Source organism: Mycteria americana, chromosome 8 (genome assembly GCF_035582795.1).
Source record: "Mycteria americana isolate JAX WOST 10 ecotype Jacksonville Zoo and Gardens chromosome 8, USCA_MyAme_1.0, whole genome shotgun sequence".
In the NCBI taxonomy this organism is placed as follows: domain Eukaryota; kingdom Metazoa; phylum Chordata; class Aves; order Ciconiiformes; family Ciconiidae; genus Mycteria; species Mycteria americana.
In genome coordinates, this window is record NC_134372.1 from 2,264,065 (window position 1) to 2,287,903 (window position 23,839).

Here is a 23,839-nt window from a genome sequence, read left to right on the forward strand (position 1 = left end):
TGGAATCACCGGCCAGGCTGGCATTGAAGACTGCCTCAGAGCTTGCAAACCTGGTTACGAAAAGGAAGACAGACACCTTGAAGTGGAGATTTGTGTTACGCCTTCTGCGGAAAAGTAATGAAATTCCCACAGATAATCTGCATTTGTAATCAATAACCAGGTGCAGTAAAGCATTGAAACTAAATTAAACACTGCTCTACAGGAAAATTTGCTACATAAGTGACATTTATTAATGTTCTGCTATATTTACAGTTTTAACATCGTAAAACTCCAAAGTGAATTACCACTTGGCAGAAAGCACAAAAGTGCACATTAAATCTACATTTATGACGCATCATAGTCTCCGCTAACACAAATTATAAAAGCAAGAATTACAGGTATGTGAGGAATTGTCTCAAAAGTCCCAAGCCAAAGGAAAAAAAAAAAAAAAAAAAAGGCCTTTTTTTTGCAAGGTAATTTTTTATACAAAGTTGCAACGTGACCTTTCATTTTTACACTACCAATGTGTACCGTGAAAATCCCTATATAGTCGAAAAAGTAGGTAGTACGAAAGTAAAGTATACTACAACATTGAGAATACAGGCTATTCAAAAAATTAATACTTGTGCCACCTTCAGAACAACGCTCTCCCAGTTACACCTCGGGGACCCGTACCGCACCGACCCGTCTCTCCCTTCAGCCACAGCCAGCGCGGGGCTGTTGGACGCGAGCAGCAGCGGTGGGACCGCGGCAACGCCACCGCTTCCACTTCTGCCGTCATCCCTTCGGGCCGGCAGCGTTCCGCACGCTGTGCAGGACAGACCAGAGTCCAAACCCGCTCCCAGGACGGAGGAGGAAATAAAGCAAGCCTGGCCCCTGCTGGCTCCGGGGGCAGGGCTCATGCTACCGAAATCGCTACAGAAACTATCTATATAAGGCTTTATTAGCACGTCACAGACTCGACTGCAATAGCTTTTTCAAACATTAGCCACTAATGATTCAATGATTACAGAATTCTGCATTAATTATTAAAATTTTACACCTAGAAACAAATAGAAAGAAATGCTTCTCCTTTTTTTTTTTTCTCAACAGTACTTTTATTTATTTATTTTAAAGCAGGTGATTAATTTTTCTTCTGCTCCAGAGTCTTGATTCACTTCCTGCAGGTGTCCTGTTGCTTCTTGAGGGAGAATTCACTAACGCAGGAAGACATTCGCCAGAAAACATCTGTCGGAGAAGGATATTGAATATTGAAACTATAGTTAGATTGTTATTTTGGGTAACAGAAGGATGTAGTTCACAAAGCGTGCAGGATGTCTAAAGGCTTATAAAGCATCTCAGTACACAATGACGCGACTCTAGCAAAACACTCAGTAGTTTCGTGCATATTTTACAGTTCTGAAGAGTTAAAATTCCTTAGGGGAAAAGAGACACCAAATCAGACAATGCTCTTAGAAACACTGGCGTAAAAACATACAGGTGCATGAAATTCCACTGCATTTGCACTGTGAGAACAAAGTTTGACTCAGTCTGTAGTTGCGGCGTCCACCCAGGATGATGGGGACTCCTGTATCTGTCTATCAAGCGTTCTGGCATGAAAGAGGCAGCAGCTCTCACAAACTCTCTACTCCAGCCACGCTCTTTAAACCCCAGATCCAACACAAGCCGCCTGCGCTCGTCCTACAGCTCAGTGCTCTGCCGAGACCCTGCCAAGGGTAACGACCACCACCAGCACACGCAGACTGCGTGGGAAACACCAGCCTTTCCATTAGACTCGTTTCACCAGCTATTATCTTCTGGCTTGCACTAATTATTCCTCTCCTCCTCCCCTCCGAATTTTCTAAAATTATCCCTGCTCCAAAATGAAAATGATCATTCCCCATGCCCTTTTCATTATGCCCTACAGAGGGAATCTAATCTTAAGAACAATAATACACTGAAAATCGAAGTCTTTTGTGGTTTCCCTGCTCAGATTTTAGGATTAAAGATTTATTTTCAGGGGAAGTGTCAAAGTTGCAATATTTAGAAATTAGTCTGGACGTTTATCTCAATATACCTAAAAGAGAGAGCGCTTTTTGAAAGCTCTAAAATGACCAAAAGGTAAACAAACAAATAAATAAAAATTTAAAAAAACCTCTACACCTCCATCCTCACAAGCAAGGAGTCAAGCAAGGTCTCTAAAATTGTAATTTCAAATTCCAAACATAGGAAAACCCTGTGCAACAAGAAACCACACCCTTCCTTTAATAAATGAAAAATTAAGTTTCAGTAAGGAAGCAAAATTAAAAAAATTGTTCAGTGAGAACAAACCACAGATGATAAAGCTGACGCTTAGACGCTCACACTACCTGACCGTACAACTGGGGGAAATAAACCCTCTGGTGATTCAGCAGGAATCTGAGAGGATATTACAAATCCTGGAGGAGGTCATAAACCATAACTTTGTTAAACAGAACTGAAACACTTAAATAAATTGACTGAACTATTTTTACACACTATCACCAGTGGAAAACTCAAGCTGGAAAACACTGCACAATGCCCGTTTTGTGTAGCGTGTTCTCATTACAGACCAGAAACGAAGCAGAATCTTACGCAACTTGCAGTTTCTAATAAAAGGAAAGTGCATTTGGAAAATCAAGCCTCGGTTTTAAAATCTGAGCAATTTAATTACCCCCAATTTAAAGCTGGGGTTTGTCTGGTTTCTTTATACCACTGTCCCAGCTGCAATTGCTTCAACCCTGTCTTGGGGAAATCTAGCGTTACGATATGTCTAAAGGAGCATCACGTTGCACTCGCCATCTGGGAAGCAACCTATTACAGGATTTCCTTCCCCTCAGGGAGGGACAGTTAACGCAAGGCCATTATCTGCTGTAAGCAGGAAATTATGCTAGAAGGGTTCAACTACTTAAGCCTCCATCTTTAAAGTCCCATTCAGAAGGCAGCAACGTTAAGGTTCAGCCTGAAAGCGAAAGACTTTTAGGCATTAAGGTTTTTGAAAGATGTTCAGGCAGGACAGTATGTTCAAGTATGTGGGAGGGGTCTTCAAAGAGCAAAGGTGTGCAAGAGTTTAATTTCTTCGGGAACTTGGCAGAAAATTCCATCGGCACGCAAAATTCAGACAAATTGTTCTTTCTGGGACGTAAGCCAAAGACACTGGCACAATCTTCTAAAAACAGTTTGTGACCTTTACTCATGTTTAGGACGTACCACATGTTTCAGGCATGCTATTTATTCCGAAAGACGCAAATACAGTGCAATACCAAGGGGCAGAGATTTTGTTCTTACAATTCAAGTTATGCAATCTAACGAATATACAATTCCTCAAAGCGAAAACTCAGGAAGAAATGTCAAGTATTCCCCTGCTCCCCACCAAGTCAGTCTGGACTCTGTAGAAACAGGAGCTGCATATAGGATACTACGAAACAACTGTTTTCTGCTGCCTTGTGTTCTAAAAATATTCGAGCAAAGAAAAGTCTCGCCTAAGAGAGTCACTAAATAGAGTTAAAACCAAAACAGAACAAATTCAGAAAAGCAGAAAGTTTACCTTTAGTAAATAAAGAGAACTCTGGTTCTGGGGAGAGTGGAAAAAGTATCTGGCATCTTCCTAACCTTTGCATAATTAATAAAGCCTCTGAGAAACAGCAGAAAACCTAGATGGAAGAAACACATTTGTCCAGTTAGCACAGGTGTTGCTTCTTCAATTAGAGAGGGAGCAGTTCAACTCACCGTTACTGGTATGGAGGGACCTAAGTTGCTGGGATGCACAATAGCTGATTTAATACAAGATTTTTTTTTTTTATATCAATGACATCTAATCTTTCCATTTCAGGCAATCTCAAAAACAAACTTTCCTTAGGCAATCACAAAACTTTTGACTCCAAATGAGATCCAGTTACTTCCAAAGGAGGAAGGGGGGAAAAAAGAAAAAAAGAAAAAAAGAAAGACCACAGCCCACTCCTCCATTTAAGATACAAGAACAGATACAACCTCAGTTACTATGAAGACAAGCATTGTTCTCTTCTTTACTCCTTCTGGATGATAAATAGGATGCTGCCACCAAGAAGTGACAACAAAAGGACAGTGTTTATGTGTACCTTTAAAATGTAGAAGGCATTCAGTAAGAGGAGGAGTACTCTGAGGGTTACATTCCGGTTTTACATCTATACGCACATATTTTAACAGCCAGTAAAGCTATGCTCACAGAAGCCCTAATTGCACTTTACAGAGTTTTAAGCCTGCATTCCCTCTTCCCCGCAGAACAAACACTCACCTAGTACCAGGAAGACCCACCAAAGCCAATACTGGCCATCAAAGTAACCAGGAAAATAGGTGGAGAACTAAAAACAAACAAAAAAAGGAAACAAGTTAGAGCACGTGGCAGTTTCTGAACCCAAATCCATTCTCACCAATTTCAGCGGGAACCAGACCAAGCCTGCCGCATACAAGAGAGCTTGTAGAATGCTACATTTCATCCGCTGCACAGACTGCAGGGAACAAGCTACCTCCACGAACTTGCATTTAAGGTTGTTCTGCAGACGTCAAACGAACCCTAACCAAGGGGAATGGAACAGATTCAACACCCAGCCGTAAACTCTTGCAATCAGTGGAGCAGAAAGACATTACTGATCAAATAGGAGTATTTTCCCTCAGGTCTTTGATGCTTATAAACCACAGTTGCCGTTTCTGAAAGGGAAGACCAGGTTTGCAGCAGTGCATCACAGTAATTACACTGTAAGGTTGGATAGTATAGCAAACAAAAGTACAGTTGACAAAGAAATCCCAGCTCTGTGGAACCCTCTGACAAGATTTTCTATTGGGAAAATTACTGCCTATTACATGAGAGGCACCGACACTATTAGAGCACTGAAGTTCACTATGTCAGTGGTAAATACAGTATAATTTTTTTTGTTTTCTTTCTATTCAAGTTTAAAAACCTAACAAAAGGTAAGCTTGTTATCAAAGGTTAAATCAAATCCACAGTTAAGGTCACCTGTTTCTGTTACACCTCTTAATCCAGCAAACAGTTCTTAACACCACTGTTACAAGATGACCCCCAAAATCTTAATGTTCTACAGCAAAAGTAAACAGATGCTGTATTTACAAATTACAATTTCTAGCCCAAAAGGATTAGGTATGAATTGACAGCCCTACCACAAATGCTCTCTACTTCTACTTACGCACAGCTAATGAGATTTTTTTGCTTGAAATTCAAAATTTGGCCTGGGATGTCTGCGTGCCATTTTCACAGGCACCTTCTTTTCATGGGCTCCAAATAAAGGTTTTCTGATATTTTCTCGCAGTCACTCCAAAAAATAGTTTGACTTTTTTTTTCCCTCCATTCCTTCCAGCATCAGCACATCTATATCCTCCCCCCCCGCCCCGAGAAAGGTTTCTCTTCCCCCTTCCAAGTTTTAAAAATCCTACGTCAGTCTTACTCGCTTCTGCAGGCAGAGGTCTGTGCCCAGCAGGGACATCCAGGTTCCCATAACACAAACCAGCTCTGATCAGTCACCCCCTTCCTCTCCCTGTGTGATCTGGCGGAGGGGAGCCCAGTGGATGTTTTAACAGCCTGGATGTGCCCAGAGTTTTTACAGAAATAAAACAAAAGAGAAAAGTGTGCTTCCCCCTGGTCTCCTGCTGCTTGTGCCGCAGGCACGTCACACCAGAGGGCACCAGCGGCCTTCTCCCATCCGTGTGACAAAGCGGTGGCCGCCTCTTCTTCCTCCAGCGAAAAGCAAACCTCACTCCTCCTCATTTTCAAGTCCCTATTTCTCTCTCCTCATCAGTCGTGCTCACCGTTATCCCACATTTTAGAGAATTATTTTTTTTCAGAGGAGCACCTAAGGAACATCATACTGGAGAGAAAAATCCCCTGAGGGCAGGGCTTGCTTTATCTGGATAAATGTTTTACAAAGATCAGATCATTGTTACTGCTCAACACACAAACATGTTTTCATCCAGTACAGCGGCTCTGTCAGAGCGTGCCATACTTGGGTGTGCAATCTTTATTCTCTTTTCTTACAATAATAACTCCAGCATATAAACAGGACAGAATGATGAAAAACTCTGTTCTCAGTGAATAAGAGGCTCAAAATCTATTTCATTATAAAAAGCTAAATTTATAACTAGCTTCAGTGTAAGTGAGATAAAAATGAGCTAGGGAAAAAAGAGTACCAGTGTCTATGTACGTGTTTTTGCACTACACAACTTACCCTGACAATAAGGATCCACTTAATAAGAGACAGACCAAACCCAGAAATGGCCCCATATCGTCCTGCAGCTGAAGTAGTCAGACAGAAAGACAGGAAAAATCCAATCCAGTTGAAGAGGAATGCCACTGAGAAAGCAGGAGAAAAGCAGCAGGTCAAGCCCTCTTTATATTCCAAGGAAAAAAAACCAACATGAAACCCTTGCACACAGGTTTTTCCTGGTGCTACATAAACATAAGGGTGAAAATAACTCTAGCTATTTTGGCTTGCTGCCTGAAAAAAAAGTTCCATCGTGTACTTACTGAAGAAAGTTAGCATGAAAATGCCATCATTTCCTATCCTCAGCTGGTCGGTGTCATCAAAGTCATCCCGTGTCACAAAGTCGTCATCCTGCAAATCAAAGGGAGACAAGACGTGGGTGGATTTAAGTCATTCCGGTCCATACGGCAATCCCAATTGTGCATGTGGCTCTTCAAGAAAGGGCCAGCAAATTATATAGCCCTCAAAAAGCAGTGTACAGTGGAGGGATACAAAATGCTTCTTTTACATTTAAGGAAAGCCCCCTGTGGTGTGGGGGCTGGAATCCTAAATCTCAAAAGGCTACAAATGCAAGCAGGAAAAAATCACGCTTCTCATCCTGAGATGATGCAGGGCATGAAAGATTAAGTCACTAGCAGTATTTTATTTTTTTTAAGATAGTCAAGATTGGGCATGTTCTGGCTCCCTCTGTAAAGAATCCCCCTACTCATCAAAAAAATTAAACTTATCATCTCAGCAACAAATTTGGCTTCTATGAAGAAGTATAACAAGCAGTGGACATCTAATGCTAGCAGGGGTGGAGGAAGAGGCTGAACAAGAGATAATGTTGAAAAAACAAGAAGAAATTAAAAAAAAAAATAGTCTGACAGAATGGTTTTATCATTCTTGTATCAGCTACTCTGACCTCTGGAAAAGTCAACTACGTAAGCAGCGGGAGTATCAAGGGTAGATATGCTAGATGGCTGAACAATTAATCCTAAATCTTTTTAAAAAAAAACAAAACAAAACAAACAGTCACAGTGCACATGGATACAGTACAGTTCCTCTGTCAGCTTGCCAAACTAATCTGGATAGCACATGCTGGCATTACCGAGATGTCTTACATCATCATCGCCGCCCAGAGGAAAATTAAAAAAATTTTAAAAACCCAACAAAATTAGCCACAGAACTCTTGGGAGTGTGCAGTATCACCACCCCAGAAAGCTTAAAAAAAAAGAAAAAGTCATGACACTTTATCGGCAGGAGTTAAACCAGAAATTCTACAGAAGAAATGCGAAGGCCATACAGCCAGCCAAGCGTACTCACCCTGCCAGGAACCAAGGGAATCGTGGCTTCAGCCTTGGTTCTCTCTGCCTCATCATAACTAGGCAGTGTTGTGGCCACGTTGTAAGATGGAGGCTTAGGAAATCCTGACTCATCCTTGTAGTCAAAATAAGCTGCAAACAAAAAGTTATATAGAAGGTAACTTGCCAGTTCTTTAAGAACACCATGTTGGGAATGAGAAGGGCTTCAGATGACTTCAAAAGACCCCAGTATCCCAGGCTGCTGACGCCTGCCCCTCCTGTCCCCTCCCCACCCTTCGGGCCTCTTGCCATCCCAAAACAGAAAGCGAAAAACACGGGAACACCTTATCTAACAGAAAGTAACACGCAGAGCACTACTTCAACACGCCTGGCCGTACTTATTTTTAAAACAATGATGCATGCTGTGTCTCTCCTGACTTCAATAAACAGAAGCAGTCATATTTTCAAGTCCAAGCGGTTTGAGTGAGTCAAAGAAGGATCACTGCAAGCCTCAGGCCACTGGTGACCAATTTTTCCACAGAGACTCCAAATTGTTTTCTGATGGAGGGGAAAGGGATTGGAACAAAAATCAAACATAGCATTTCTGAGCCCCAGCCATAGAGACACACTAAGGAACCAGAACTATCAGGACATCTTTACGGTTAGGGTGCCAAGGCAGGACACTCAATAGGTAGCTTGAGAAACACAGTATTCAAACTTCTATCCAAAGGTGGCTGGCTGTTTGAGAGACTGACAGTATGCTGCATTTGATTCACCAATCTTATCTGAACAATTGACTATGAAAGTTCTGGAGGGAAAAAAATGAGAAGATTTACCTAAACCAAAATACTCTGATACATAAACAACACAAAACAAGCTGTTTTGCTAAAAGCTATTAGTGAGGTACATGACAGTGTGATGATTTGGAAGTATAACCCTTATGACCAAGTCCTTATTTATTGAAAACTGCAGGAAGAGTGAATTCTTTAATCCCTTTTAAGTAACAAGTCCTTTTTGGAAGGAGCACAGCATCATCCAAATGCCAAATAATGCGAGGGGAACCACAAATCCTTATAGCACTTTGATTTTAACTGTCTTCAATCTACTAAGAACACTGTGAAATGTAACTTGAACACCACATGATGGGATGACATCAGATGAATGTAGCCAAAATGCATCTTCTAAACCACAAGTAACAATAGTCTCTTTGGATCAATTCTGATCCTTTGCAGCCTTAGTAAGGATGCTGCAATGCCATCCGTCAATAAGGAGAACAATTAAGGAGGTAAGAAAGAACAACAGAGGAAACCTAGCTACTTCCTTTCAGTTAAATTTACCTGTATTCTCCGCAGAAATGCTGCTGTAAGGCGGAGGGGCATCATTCACCACTGGTGCAGTCTCGCCTGGCTCCTCTTCATTCTGCAGCTGAACAGACCCCCACACAAGAGAGGTTAACGGGGTTTCTCAAGTTCTGTGCCATTACCCCTGTGGTTTTAATTGCACACAACAGACTCTTCTGGAAGACGACTGTTCTACGGCACCATGGGACATTCGAGCAGCTGCGCAGCTTCCCTCCGAAGCACTCCTACTTGAAATGATCAATATGCCATCTCAGTTTTAATGTGGTTTTAAATCGTAGCCTCGCACACCTGGACTTTGACAAAGCACAGCATACATCTTTCCAGTACCTTTCCACTTCCCTGGCACTTCCCCAGCTCACACTGCTTAGGAGCTGCAGTTGCATCTGTTTTAGTCGAGGAAATAGCAGGAGATACCCAACAAAAGACTCCACTGCTGCCTGTGCCTTGGCGAAGGAAGGGTTTTTTTCATGGATACATTACATAATGATACATGTAAGTATGAATCTTGCCATTTCCCTTCAACCTTTCACACTGTATGACTGAAAAGGAGACAGTTTATTTTGTGCACTGTGCTTCCCACAGGCTCTGTATAAATAACCATACAGCTTATCAACTATACAGTGTCACTTGCATGAAGCAGGTACGCAAATGCAGGCTTTGAGCAGAGAAGCTGACAATACCAGGCCAGAAGCATTCAAAGCAGAACGCACCAGAAAGGAATTTACAAATCAGCTGCCATCTAATTTTTTTTTTCTTCTTTCCATTTCTCATCATCTCATCAACAAAGAAACCGAGGTTTTATGCAGAAAGACAGCTCATTTCAAAAAAGCACCTTGGGACTGAACCGCATGCCTGAACAGAGAGGTACTACCCTGCTTTGTAATCGCCACTGAACAATAGCAACCCTGCACCGTCTTCCTTAACGCCTCCTTGAACTACCCCTCCTGCACACCCCTGCTAATACTCTTGAGGCCATCCATGACATTTTGCCCTCTTTTCTTTGGAGAGATATGTTGCCATCCAAGTCCTTCCCAAGCATTTAATACAGGGGAGGTGGAGGGATATGTTCTTATTTTACTTGTATGTCTTATCAGGAAAGAAAAAAAAAAAAATCAGCTCACTTCTAAATGAAGGTCGTCTTACACATAACCATTCTGCATCTTGCGTTTTTACTCCTTTTGCTGCCTAAGATCAAAGATCAGACTACATCCATGTCCTCTGTGAAAGTCAAAGCCAAAACTTTTTCCGACGTTTTAAGTGCAATTCATTGGACGTTTGCGTCCAAACCACAGCTGCATGTCTGAACCGTGAGACATCCGAGTCCAACAAGCTTGCTGGGAAGAGCGTGGATCGTTTTATTTTCTCTGCCATTAACCGGACAGCTGCACACCTCCGTCAGCTGCACAGCCGCGAGCACAACCGCGAGCACGCGCCGCACGAGTAACTGCGAGTCGGTGGTTCGCTGCGCTGCGGCCAGACGCAGCGTCCCCGTGGCCTTCCACCTCCTGGGCGCACAGGCTGCCGTCCTCCCCACCCTGCCCGCACGGCTCCCTCCGCCAGTTATGTCAGAAAGATTTTAAACACACCTGCTGTTAAAGGAGTTGAACCTAGCGAGGTTTCAATGACGAGCAGTTCTGCTGGCAGGTCCGAGGGGTCAGCCAAGAGGGGGAAAGGGAAGAAATGACACTGGGAAGCACTGGAAAAAATTCAGCAGCACTGTCACCCACTCCAGCTGTACCAAAACAACAGACCGTCACAGAAACAGGACTCTGTTTCACCATCAGATGAAAATCACCTTGCTACTCTACCACCGAGCCTCCACCCTCTCCCCATTCACATTTTCTAGACAGGAGAGGTGGAAAAAAAAAAGAGGGAGCTGGTCAGCGCCAAGCTTTCTGGGTAAGAACTCCCCACATGGCACAAAGCTGAGCCACTTCCTTGAAGGCGGAGAAATTACTTAAGTGATCCGGATGAAAATTTAATCTGTATTACACCAAGAGCACCTCTTAGCACAGATGCTGTGGCTGTCAGCAGGAGACATCTAAAACGCTGGCCCCCGGCCAGAGCAAATCCACACCAAATCAATCCCTTCCTACGCCCCAGGAGCGAGGCCGTGGGGTACGCAGGGCGGAGGTGGCAGGTACCTGCCTCGATGGCCGCAGCTTTAATTAGCCTCAGGGCGCCAAGCAATTAAGGCAATAAGCTGCAACAACTCCTACAACAGCAATGCATCTTCACCTTTTTCAAACCAGCTAACTCAGCGTGAGCCCTTACCAAGAAACAAAAATGCCGGATTTTATAAACCCCATGGAGTTCAGTCATTAGAAGAAAATGCAAACTAACTTGTGAAGTAATTACCTATTAAAATAAGCTTTACAACAAAATTTTAAAAAGCGAGAGCGCTGCTGCGGAAGTTCAAGAGCAGCCTGCACACAGCACGAGAGGGGCAACCTAAGGGATAATGCCATAAAATGCAGAGAATCAAACTACTCAATTCAGTCTCTCCCAGCTCTGTAGTCTATGAATTCTCAGAAAATGCTCCACCATGCTTGGTTTCAGTCTGTCCACGAAAATTCAACGCTTCTCCCCTTTTTTCCTTCTGCCTGTACAAGACCTAGTCTATTAACGATGGAGGAAAGGCTCCGACACACTAGGAATGCTCTCTGGATACCACGTGCCCTGCATTACCTGCTCTCCCAGTGAGGGAATGGCAGAAATTAAAACCCTGATGTTCCTAAGAAAGAAGACATATACAACCTGAAAGTACCACCACCAAGGAGGGGGAAAGGAAAGCACTAGATGTGACAGCGCTGCAAGAGATGAAACAAAAGAGGACACAGATAGCTGAGTGTAATATTAATTCCTGCCACTGGAATTCTTACAAGGTTCTTCTTTCAATAGTGAAAAGAAATACGTATTCTTACAACTAGCTCGTGTGGGAGAAAGCAAGCTGAACTTACTGCTAGCTTCAAACCATTACAATTCAGGCAACGACACAAAAAACGTAGCTACTTTTTAAAGTCGAGCTAGAGGCTGTAGGAGGTATACAGTTATAGAAAACAGATTTTTCTTCTAATGGACAAGGTACACGAATGCCTTCCAGCCTTTTTAATGATTCCAGGCATCTAAAATTCAACTAAGTGCTTGTTAGCAAAGCAGTAAGGGTTCATGTGACAGGAAGAATGAGTCATCAGGTCTGGCAGGGCCCAGCGCTGCCCTCGCCTGCGTGCTCCATCCGCCTTGCGCAGCACCGTCCGCACCACGAGGAGAGGAAGGCTGCGCTCCTCGGCCGGCGGCGATTCCCCTGGGCCGCTGCCCAGAGCCTTCAGCAGCCGGAGAACCTGGCTGAAGCAGCGTTTGGCTGAAGTCTGTTTTGCTGAGGCTGGGGGGTATTCTTTCGTTGAGTCACTGGTGGATTTTAGCTTTTAAAGCATGACTCTTGTATTTGTGGCATTAAAAAATAGACAGGCTTTACAGCAATGCATGCAGTTACTGAAAGAAGAGTTTGGCTGTGATTTTTTCACCGGATTGCTAAAACAACAGAGAGTTGCCTGACAGCATGGGATAAGACCCAGGGACATTTATTTTCCAAAAAACTCCGTGAGAAGCTTGGCTCTGAGCAAGACATCGCCTCTCTCTGCCACTTCCCCCTGCTTGAGACACATCACGTGTACATACACACAGCACAGTAGCATTAAAGTTCAAAACTTACAAAATCTTTTGAAATATTTCCACATAAACTTTGAAGAAGGCACTTCCAACAAATATATTTGTTAATTCTTCCAAATTTTCTAAGCTTAGCACATGGGCTGCTGACACAGTTTTGGATCTTTATTTTTAACCTCCCCTCACCCCAAGTCCTTAGGCCACATGCAAATATTCTTTATAACTGAATCAGGATTACTACAAGCTTCACCTTAGCAATACATCATCGGTAATATATTAACTCAGCAGTTTATCACAAATGTTTACTGCATTTCAGTTCTTATTTTATGTTCTAGCAAACAAGGTAGAATGACACAGAAATCCCAGAGGTATCCTAGAATGAAGATAACCCTAATCAGATCTCATTTTTGTTGTTACTATGGTTTCTGTGAGATTTCAGAAGGCAGATATTTAGGCTAATGACAGAATGAGAATCAATGGGCGACAGGATTTATTTTTTCAGAACAATGAAATCATAACCTTTGCAAGCCAAACGTAAAAAAAAAAATAAATAAATAAATGTGTATCACTACTAAATTTGAGAGTACTCCAGCAAGGCAACAGCCTGCCCACAGGAAGGTTACGCTTCACTCCCATTGCATCACCCCTTACTTTTCTCCTTCCCATACCTTTGGCCTTTTGAAAGCAAATGAAAGTTTCTGCCAGCTGTGAAGGAGATGAGAATTATTTTTATTGACATACGCTTCACTTTAAATGTACCCTGATTTGAAATCCTGACTGTTGCCCAATGCTGTTGCAGATTCCTATCACTTAAAATCAGCTTATTAATCAGCAGGAATCATGGTAAGCTATTAGACAAGTCAACCCACGTGCATCAGCCTTCTCCTTGATGGGCAAATAACTGTTTTCTCCCGTAGGCACTTCCAGTTCATTTAACTGAAGGAGAGTGACAGCCCTGAACAGCGCGTCTACCCCAGCTACCTGTGCTCAGGCACGGCACGGTGGGTGCTGTGCGGCTCTCAGGCGGCACGCTCGGCAGTCGGGCTGCCCAAGCAAACCCTCCCTCTGGCTTCTCCCTGCGTCGGGAGATGCTGATGCTCCTGCCCAAGCCTCACACCGGGGAACCTGAGCACAGCCCAGCTCTCGGGAGCGACCTCCCGAGGGTCTCTGCCAACCTGAGCTACTCCTTCATTTTAGTAAAGGACTGAAAACCGTGCCTCCACTCCCCCTCCCCAAAAATGCTTTTCCTTTTCCAGCTGGACCGTCTCCCTGCCACACGGCAAGCACACAGCTGCACCCACGCAGCGGGATGCACGGGGCCAGGACCAGAAACCCACGGGAGCATCCACCTGAAGGCTACGTTTGCAACCACCCTCCCAGCTACCAAGGTAAAAACGCAAATCAAAACGTCCTTTATGTCCATCAAAACACAGCCTGGGCTCACAAGGATGTTGTTCTTCACTGACTCACTGCAGTTAACGGCCTGACAACATGGAAATGCACCTCAGTCCTGGGAAAGACGCTGACCTAATTCCCTCGCCTCTGTTCAAACAGAGAATTATACTGGTCTGGCTAGACTGTAAATAAGCACTTGGGCCGGCACAAACCTGTGCCTACAGACTGTCCTTAGGTTTGAGTGTTCAAGGTCTTAGTACAGAAGAAGCAGGTTTTAATCTCAGATAGCTGTAATTAAATTTCAAACACTTAACAAAGCCTAAGGCCTTACTGTTAATATTTAGGATCACATTAACCTTTTTTCTGGAATAATGTCCACAAAACACATCACAGAATGACATCACAGAAAGAATTCCAGATCTTTTAAGCATTTTAAAATATCACTTTTTTAATTGTCATACGAAGAATGTTAAGTATCTTCAAGGAAAAAAAAATGCCATTGTGCCACCATATATCAAATTTGGATATCTCACAAAAAGAGGCAGAAACAGAATGAATGGATACATCTTAATATTGAATTTTTCTTATTAGTCTCAATGACGAAGAATCAGAATTCACATACACAAAACTTTTGCTACTTGCTTTCGGTATGGCTCCTTTTAAGATGCGATGCCAAGCCCACATAAAGAGGTACCACATCTCCTGTGAGCCACCTAACAACCCGAAGGCCTGAGAGACTGTTCCTACATCTGCTTCCCAGTCGGGGTTACCGAGCCCCACTGAATTTCAGTGATGAGAGAAAAGTCACCAAAGAAGCCTAAGTAAGAGTCCAACACAACCCTGATACCCGAGATAATGTTTTTTTTAAAAGTTTGCACGCAAGGCTATTCCCTGCTGTTACACAAGCTACGTGATGATACTGGACTACTCCTGTTTCACAGCATTTCCCAAGTCCCTTGAGTTTTAGAGATGGAATCTATTTTCATTCTATAATAACTTTTTCACACGAAATCACTAAAACCTTGCAAATTCACCTGACAGGTAGTGTTGCCTACAGAAGCGGGCGTTTCAGAACAACACAGTGAGACTCCAGTCACCTGGACGCAGACTGGGCTGGACATCGGGCAGCTTCAACCAAAGCCCGTGGCCCCCATCAGCTGCAGCAGAACGTAGCAGTGGCGGCTGTGCAAGAGACGTGACTTTACTCCGCAACTTTTTGAAAAATCTTTTGTGCAAGTAAAATAGGACACCTCCTATTCTACTTACACAAAAAAAGAAAAAATGTGAAAACAACCTACCCTGGAAATTTCCCTAGTGTTCTTATCAGTCGCATATATCTTCAGCACACACATCTTCTGCACGGTACAGTGCCACACCAAGGAAACGAATAGCCACTGACATCACTAATTCTAACTGCTGACATTAAAATATATGGTATATTCTCATCTTTTAGTTTCAATCTGTGTGCCCATTTCAACGGAAAAATTAAATACAAGCTTGAGGTAAGCACAAGGTGACAACTCACATCTGCCTCCCTGTTTCACTCCAGCCTTCCCAGATACTAAGTAAGCACTGTGGTCCTTCATGGATTTAAACTGTATCTTCAGCAACATATTTCTTCTACAATTTCACTGAAAGAAAACCAAACAAATGGAAAAATCTTTCTTCCTTATGTTTCCCATAGACACCTCCCCTTACAAAATTATTCACGATCCATGTAGCCTTCAACAAGTGGAACGGGAAGAAATATCACTTAAAAAGGAATATGTCTTCATTATTTAACACACCCACCATTTTCTCAGTGGGTTTACATCACTCATATACATCACATATATTTTCAAATGCCTCAAGTAAAAAGCATGCTTCAGTTAACATACAGTGTAAATAAACCTATTAAAAGCCTGGCTATTTTTTCCAGAACGGAGGCTAGTTTCTATTCTAAGGACGAAATACAGTTCTGCCACTGAACTCACAATCCAGGGGTTATACCCAAAAGGCCTTAAACCGCCTAATCCTAACACCACCCCTGTATAACTTTCCCAAAGGCAAGTCTAAATCACAACAGCCTCCCAGTGTCCCCTTTTGGGACACAGCACTGCCCAAGAATAAGGATACCAGGGTGTGCTGCAGCCTTCCTTCCTCCCAAACATCGCCCATTCCCACTTCAACAAGCACAGCCCCGTCACCCAGCCTGCAGAGGAGGACCCGAAACCGGCGGTCTGCCCCGCTCACCCTGCCCGGCTCCCACACGCTGCCCCAGCCCGTGCTCCCGACAGAGAGGGGCCGGGGGAAGCCGAGATCCTGTTTCTGGAGTTTTAGCTACATTCTCCATCGAGCTGCACTTCCTCAGTATATTAGATCAGACTGCCACATCATCCAAAGGCGTCATCGCAGGCTATTTTTTATCGGATTATCTAATGCCTGAACAAAGCACAGGGGCTAGAAAGTTAGCTTTAGAAAATAAACCATATGCCATTGTACATCCCTTTAACACTGCACGTGTTAAAGGGACAGTGAACGGACACAGGTTGTGAGTTTGCATGAAGGAGGCTGCCGGGGGTGCACGGCCCACCACCCCCCCATCTGCAGGGCAGCACGGGCTGAGGAACAGGGCGGACGAAGAAACACACAGGTTTCAAATGCAGTTATCAATCTCTGGTGTCCTCAGACTATCCTCATTAACCATCACCTTTTTTTTTTTTTTCCTGAAAATACACACACTCAGGGAATCCTACAAATATTTCACTCGATCAAATAGTGCCCACACCTCAACAGCTCCCACACGCAGGTCAATGCACCAGTAACGCTCCCAGGAACCGGGGTTACACGACCCTGGTATGCTGGGATGGTATATCACATTTAGCTGTACAGGAACCGCTAGTTATGTGACAAACTCCACTAACCCATCACCCCTCTCCCTCCCCCCCACCCCCAAAAAATTACCAAGTTTTAAAATTCTCAGTTCTCCTCCACTGCCTCATAATCCAGTAACTTAAAGATTAAATGGCTTGTTCTGAATTTCTACAGGCTACCACTATTTACAGGATCCTGTATTCAGCTCTAGCCCTTATAGTTATCAATTCACTGCAAGTCTTTCTTCGTTGGCACATGGTATGTTCATTAATTGTACATTCACACACACAATAAGTTTCAATGTGTGGAAAAAAAATTGACACATTCAATGCTAGGGAGACTCTCCCACCCTCTCATCTCCTCTTCATCTAAATACCAACTCTGCATCTTTAGTTCCACAGCTTGCAGGGTTTTTTGGAGCAACACGAGCATTAGGAACCAGTTCAGCAATAAGACACTTTAAAATCATGTGAATACCAGGGTTCTGGCAGAGAGCGAGGAAAAAAAAAAGCCATTTCTAAGCAGCTACACAAAAGTAGATATATTTATACATGAGTTGCTGATTCTGCACTCCAGTTACACCAGTTGTTTCACGAGGCCTCCATTATCTGTTTGTCTTTAGCAGTATAAATCCTCTGGGGCACAGCCTGCCTCCCTAATCTCTGCAGTACCACGCAGTTATGCTCTACAGCAATAGCCGTGTCTGCTGTGTGTCTGTCGGACGTGCTAGCAGGATCTGGCGAAACGACAGCTTTACACATTTCTCTTTAAGGAAACCAGGATCGTGCTTATCGGTCAGGTACGGAGTCAGTGAAGAGCAACGCAATAGTGTCCTTCAGCACATTTTGTCACCTATCTGCACGGGCTCAAGGTGATGGGACACAAAGCTAGATCCCTTTGTAAAAGACATTTGTGAAGACGTTTGTCGGGGTCAACGCCAACGGCAGGACTCTGATGGGAAAGGCGATTAGCAAAGAGACCCAATTATCCGTACCTACCATTTCCGAGAACAGCAGTAAAGAGATTTGTCTTCACAAGTGAACGCATCTGTTTTGCACAGAACAAAAAAAAAAGCCTAAGTTTTACTTAACTTTTACGTTTCTAGTATGTAAAAACCAGAGATCTCCAGCTGTCACGATGAGACTAATATCCCATCCCAATGGGAAGGCGCATCTCATACTCTGAAGAGAGAGAGCCTACCCATGCTGAAAATGCTACCAAGGCAAAGTCATGACACAGTGATTTCTCATAAGAAACTCAGTTAAGCAGGAGAGTATAGTGGACCGTCTTGAGGGATTTCTCTCCCTTGCTTTAAGTAACGAAGTCTCCACGTCTGCACGTCAGAAACGTGCGTGAGCAGGAGCTGGGTCACACAGCGGGGCCCAACCGACCCGGAAGCCTTTCCGTGAGGCTGGTACTCCTGACAAAACACCTCCTCTCCTTCAGGAGGCAGGGAAGGAAGAACAACCCCAAATTTACAAAGGACTCTTTAAGGACAGTCTCTGGCCTACGGGGATTTCGATCTGAGCCAGAGGGGACCAGATGTACAAGATGAAACCAAATTAACGCTCATCTCAAGACAACGCAGAACAACTTCGCTCTTCGGAAGAGCCCACGCCAAGTTCGCTGACCCGCGGGCTGGAACCGAGAGGCCGCGGAGCGTCCCTGCGGCATCGCAGGGGGCCGGAGACGAACACGCCCGGCGGGGACAGCGCCCTGCGCGCAAGGTCGCTCCCGCCCCTCCGCCGCGCTCTGCCTGCCGCTCCGCGCCGAGGCCGGCCCCGGGAGCGGGCAGGCGCCCGGGGAGAGACCCGGGGCAGGGCGGCCCCGCAGCAGGCGGGGAACCGCTCCGCAGCCCGAGCGCGGCGCGGCCGCCGGCGGGGCCCGCCGCGCCTCAGCGGGCAGCCGAGACCTCCGCCCCGGGCGCCGCTGCCGCCGGAGGCCGCGGGCCCGGTCGCCGCCCCGCTCTCCCCCTTTCCCCACAGCGGGACGGCGGCCGCCGCGCCCGCGGGCCCGGCCCAGGCGCGGGCCCGGGCCAGCCCCACCGCCCCGGGAGCCGCCCCGGGAGCCGCCCGGCCTCGGGGCAGGGCCGAGGCGCCGCCCGGCCCCCCGGGGCACGGCCGCGGGGGGAGGCGGCGGCAGCGCCCCCGGCCCCACAGCGCGGGGGACAGGGGGTCCCCGCCCGGCCCCGGGCTCCGTCCTCCCCGGCGCGGCCTACGGAGCCGCGGCGCTCGCGTGCCCGCCCTCCCTCCCCTCACCTGCTGGTACCGGCCGCTGCTGGGCTCGGCGGCCGCGGCCGCCATGGCGCTCGGCGGGGCGGGGGCGAGGGCGAGCGGGCGGCGGGGCGCGGGGGGCTCGGCGGCGGCGCTGCCCGGCCGCCTCCCGACGGGCGCTGCGGAGGCGGAGGCGGCGGCAGCCGGGTCGCTCCTCGCTGCGGGCTCCGCTCCCGCCCTCCGCCCGTCACGCTCGGTCGCGCCCGCCTCCCGCCCCGCCCGCGCGCGGGGACGGGCCAGGGCCCGCGTCCTGCCGGCAGCGAGAGCCGCCCCGGGGCCGAGGGCAGCGCTCGGCGGCGGGGTCGCCCCGGGCCGGCTCCGCGTGTGCCCAGCTCCGGACCGAGAGGGAGCCGGGCGCGGGGGGGTGCGCGGGGGGGGAGCCGGTGCCCCGCTGCCCACGGGGACGATGTGGGCCGGCAGCACGTTCCCTGGCATCTCGCGGGAGCTGAAAAAGTAACCCCAGAAGCTCTGTGCACTACATACATATTATGGAACTTCGTGTATAATTATTCCGAGTGAAAGCTTCCATAGAAAGTGTTAAAGAAACCCGGGGAGTCAGAGAATTGATGTAAACCCATGCTGAAAACCAACGCCGCCTCAGCGAGGACCCGCCAGGGCCAGCACTCTTGGAAACAGGCGCCATCCTGAGCCACATTAACCAAACCGTGGTCATAGACACCAACCTTGGTCGTACACACCAGCCTTGGTCGTACACACCAAACCTTGGTCATACACGCCCATCCCTGTCCCCGTCACCAGCACCGCACCGCCGTTCCCAGCGGCGTACCCGCGCGGGCAGAGAAGAGGCCTGCGACGTGCTGCACTGCAGCTGAAGCAAACACAAGATGTTGGCCAACTCCTCCGAAAGTGCCGTCAGATCTTTAATATCCACATAAAGCAGATGGCGTCGCAGATTCGAAATCTCATTCCAAGAGAAGCAGGCGTAGGAAACCACGCAGAGATAGACGTTTGTTTATTCAGAGCGTTTTTGCGTCGAATGTTACATTGGTTAAGAGACTTTCCAGCTTGTGTAACCTTTATTTTCTATGTGCGCAGTTCAGCTATAGTCAGGCTTGTCCAAAACTACCCGCACCAATCCCTAAGGTTGATGAGACTTAAATATATCAGCTTGAGGATGAGGAAGGCTGAATCAGCCCCACTGGGCTTCCAAGCTGCAAATTCAGAGAGTCGCAAGTGTTTAAACCTGAGGGCATGGTTTTGAACTGCATACTCAGTCATAAATATATGCTTTAATGCTCATTATTCAGTACCACAATCAGGTTGGATTTCTTTTCTCTGTATTCTGTTTTTGCAGTAGATATTTCACCTACTACTAGACGAATGAACATCACAGTTCTCGTGCTGAAGGAGAGGCAGGAATTGTAAAGGATTTTAGCTAGGAATAACCTCAAGAGTGACTCCTGAGAAATGCTGGAGACACGAGGAGAACGCAGGTTTCTTGCAACACAGGTACCTTTGAAGGAGCTGGAATGAGAGCTGCAGGCACTGACAGTCTCTCTGGTTTCACCTCTCCACAAGATTCACAATTTGCACTAAGAATCTCTCCTGCAGTAAGAAGCCGTCCTGATGACATCCACGGATTTATTTGCCATTGAGGTGGGATTATACCCCTAAGTAAGGCTACAGCGACAGTGATAATTAGCTGTACGCTGATTGACTTGGACATCGTAGAGACTAAAATAAGAAGCAACCTGTACGTGTCCTCAGAAAAGATGGCTGCAAAATGTCCTGAAGAAATGGTGAAACTGTGTAGTCGTGGCCATTTCGGGGCCAGCTGAAGGCAAATCGCTGCCTAATTAGGCCATCTAGTCTCAGCAAGGCTAATCAGGAGGGGTAATGGCAATTCCTTCCAGCTGCTTTCTGTGTATTTATTTTATTTTCTTAGGTAGGGAAGCTCTGTAGAAAGATGATGCTATGGTTACAGTGCATGAGCAGTTCTGCTTTCATTTCCCACATGGTTTTAGGCAAATCACTTTGTGCCACTGCGTTTTTTGATTTTTCCTCCAGTGCAAAATGGCTTTTCTCCCCAAAGACATTCTGAAGCTTGAAGTCATTGCTTTTTAGTGACTTCCACACGGGATGTGCTGTGAAAGTATTTGCAAGTAATTGAAAGTATTACAGAATTGCAGTACAGTGAGTCTTCTGAAAGCCTAGCGCTGTGCAAGTGTTCCTTTAATTATTGTGTATGACTGAGCAATGAAGGGAACACTTTTAATATACACTTTTGTAATCAATATTGAACCCTAAAAGCTAAATAATAAACCTCAAAGGCGGGGCATTTTAAAGCTAGAGGAGTAAGAAATAAGCAGGACATTTAAACTAGAACTTTCTTCTAATCTTTTAGTGATAAATAACCCAATTAAGAAAAAAGCAAAGACAAAATGTTCACATAAGCTAATGGTCAAATTGTGCCTGTGAAGCTCTCCGGTTTAATAGTTTAATCATATGCAAGCAGGCTGCAACTGGCAGGTTAAGCAAAAGTAGAAGTGACAGTGAAGTGTTGTTCGCTAAACGGCTGGATTATCTACCCGTTCGCAACGCTGGGCTCAAGGAAGATGGAAACTTTATTACGAGTCTGATCCAAAGACCGCTGGTGTCAACAGAAACTTCACCGCGCTGCCCACAAAACCTCAACGGAGTGCTGTGAACCTGGCTGGGAGCTGAGCTGCTGCTGTCCGCTTGGTTCCTTCGGTCCCAGTAGCTGTTTGTAGTGTTCACCGGTTGTCTGTACATTTACACTCTTACTGAAAAAAAATTTTTGTCATCAACTATAAATAAGCAAGTGAGTAGTATTCCTGTGCCCCCAGAGGCATACATACTAAATATGCCAGAAGAGGAATCATAGGGTTTGGATATACATACACGTCGTGTCTTGTTTTCACACTGGGGAATAACATTCTGAATTCTAGTTGTATAATTAGGCTGAAGAGATTTCTTAAGGATTAATAAATGCTGTCTAACATGTTCCTCCCCAAAACAGCATGAAAGACTTCTGCAACTGTGAAATGTAAAGAAAGGAGAAGCAGCAGGAGATGGGTCTCTCCTATGTAGTTAACTTTGATATAGCTGTCAATTATTTCTAGGAATTTACTGATACGAAATTAGTTTTACTTTGAGACACCACTATATACCTTGATGCTCTTCAGTTTCTTAATATTTTTTACTCGGTGCCATTTCGTATTTGAATCTTCTTTTAGCTTTTTGCTAGTTCAAAGCTTTATTGACACAGTATAGTATTATTCTCATCTCGATTTGGTTTAAAACCACATTACTGATGTATCTACAGGAGGTCAGGGCCTCGCTGGGTCTTTCTGGCTTTGCTGCCTCTTCAGAGAAGCAGAATGGGCAATGACCACAGTCTGTGCAAGCACGAACCCCAGCCATTTCACAGGCAGCATGGCTTCACACCTCTGGATGTGCCTGCCTTTACGCTGCCCGGTCAGACGTGCTCTGACACCGCCTCTAAAAGCACACGGGGCCCCTGGCCCGAAGCCCCGCGGCAGTCCCCGGCCAAGCAAGCTGCACCACACCTCGTCCCACCTTGGCAGACGGCAGGTTCCCCGGCACAGCAGACGCAGGCGTGGATCTCTGTACGCAGCTTTGAACACGCACGCAGCTGCCATTTTCAGTGACTGTTGTAACAACAAAAGCTGCTCGGTCACGTCGGGTCTGCTGTAATGAGGAGTACCCACACAGCGAGCACCACCGCACATGCTCTTACAGCCCAGGCGGAGCTACTCGTAAGCAGTGCCTTGTTTATGGGTGCGCAAAATCATGCCCCAATAAGCCACGAATATTATAAGGAAGGGGAATGAAGATAGCAGCAGCATTGAGATGGAAGACTTTCCCAACGGGACTTCTCTTCTCCTGAAGTTCAACAGCAGAACTGAGGTTCGGACTATCCAGTGATGAAGACAAGTTTGTGCTGACTGTGAAGAGGGCAAGGCAGACAGCTGAGCTCCAAATTGCCTTCATCTAGCATAGCTAACTCTGTTAGAGCTGGGGTTCTGGAGCCCTAACTCACTGATTTCACCAGTGATCTTTGTTGCTCCATTATTTCTGCAGCCTACTGGAGAAATCACAATTAACCAATGGTTAATTTAATCTTGCTATCCAGATTAAACCCCTCACTGCATAGACTAGCAGTTTTTAACCTGGTGAGGGTGAAGCTCTGCCAGCTTTCCCATGGGAGCCTCGTCTGCAAAAAGGGGAAGGGGCTGGCGCGTGTGCTCCCCGGAGCTGCCTGCTCGTGCAGCACCCTAGCGCGTCGGCTTGCTGTGACCAACAAACTCCCAACGGGGATTTGGGTGCTGCTGGGAGAGCTAAGCAGTGAGCGGGGCTTGCAGAAAAGAGCAGCTCCAGATCTATCCAACGTGGAATCTTGTTTCTCCTTTCCTTATAAATAGGGGTGAGAAGGTAAGTGGAACATGCTGGAGCAGGAAGAGTTGACAGATGGTGGATATTAAAAAGACTCTTTAATTACAGGATTTGGAGAGAGGGTCCTTTACCGAGATAATTTTTTAATTGTTGCTTTTTTAGGAAAAGAATCCCAGTGCTCCCAAGCAGTTCCCAGTAGCAAAATCCCTGGTCTCTGAGCACTGTTGACTAATCATTTCAACACAGAGGAAAAGAAAATGCTGTGCTTGTTAGAACTCCTTGGTTAAACTTCAACTTCTTCTGCAGAGAAGTGTTTGTTTCCTTCCATCTGCTGCCTTTGCAAGGAAGGAAAATCAGCCTGTTCAGATACCAGGAAGTTCTTC

At 45.9% G+C, this 23,839-nt stretch overlaps 1 protein-coding gene across 2 annotated transcripts; it reads right to left on the bottom strand.

Annotated features, from left to right (window-relative positions):
* Window positions 1-904: 904 nt before the first annotated feature.
* Window positions 905-19,419, bottom strand: NDFIP1 (Nedd4 family interacting protein 1). Of its 2 annotated transcripts, none has more exons than XM_075509967.1 (8): window positions 19,044-19,419; window positions 8,848-8,935; window positions 7,533-7,663; window positions 6,491-6,578; window positions 6,192-6,316; window positions 4,250-4,316; window positions 3,524-3,629; window positions 905-1,206 (listed from the first exon to the last, which is right to left on the bottom strand). In XM_075509967.1, exons 1-7 carry the CDS (start codon window positions 19,086-19,088, stop codon window positions 3,526-3,528), a joined length of 648 nt encoding a protein of 215 aa, XP_075366082.1. In that variant the 5' UTR covers window positions 19,089-19,419; the 3' UTR covers window positions 905-1,206; window positions 3,524-3,525. The 2 variants fall into 2 exon arrangements, with proteins under 2 accessions (XP_075366082.1, XP_075366081.1); XM_075509966.1 differs by lacking the exon at window positions 19,044-19,419 and adding an exon at window positions 14,967-15,114.
* Between the last annotated feature and the right edge of the window lie 4,420 nt (window positions 19,420-23,839).

Bases quoted from the DNA above. Each gene is read 5' to 3' on its own strand.
- NDFIP1 (XM_075509966.1), bottom strand. From the start codon at position 15,053: ATGTCCAGCCCAGTCTGCGTCCAGGTGACTGGAGTCTCACTGTGTTGT. The intron at 7,664-8,847 runs GTAAATTTAACT...TTTTGTTTGCAG, and splicing joins CATTTCTGCGGAGAATACAG to CTTATTTTGACTACAAGGAT. The intron at 6,317-6,490 runs GTAAGTACACGA...CTGCTTTCTCAG, and splicing joins TTTCATGCTAACTTTCTTCA to TGGCATTCCTCTTCAACTGG.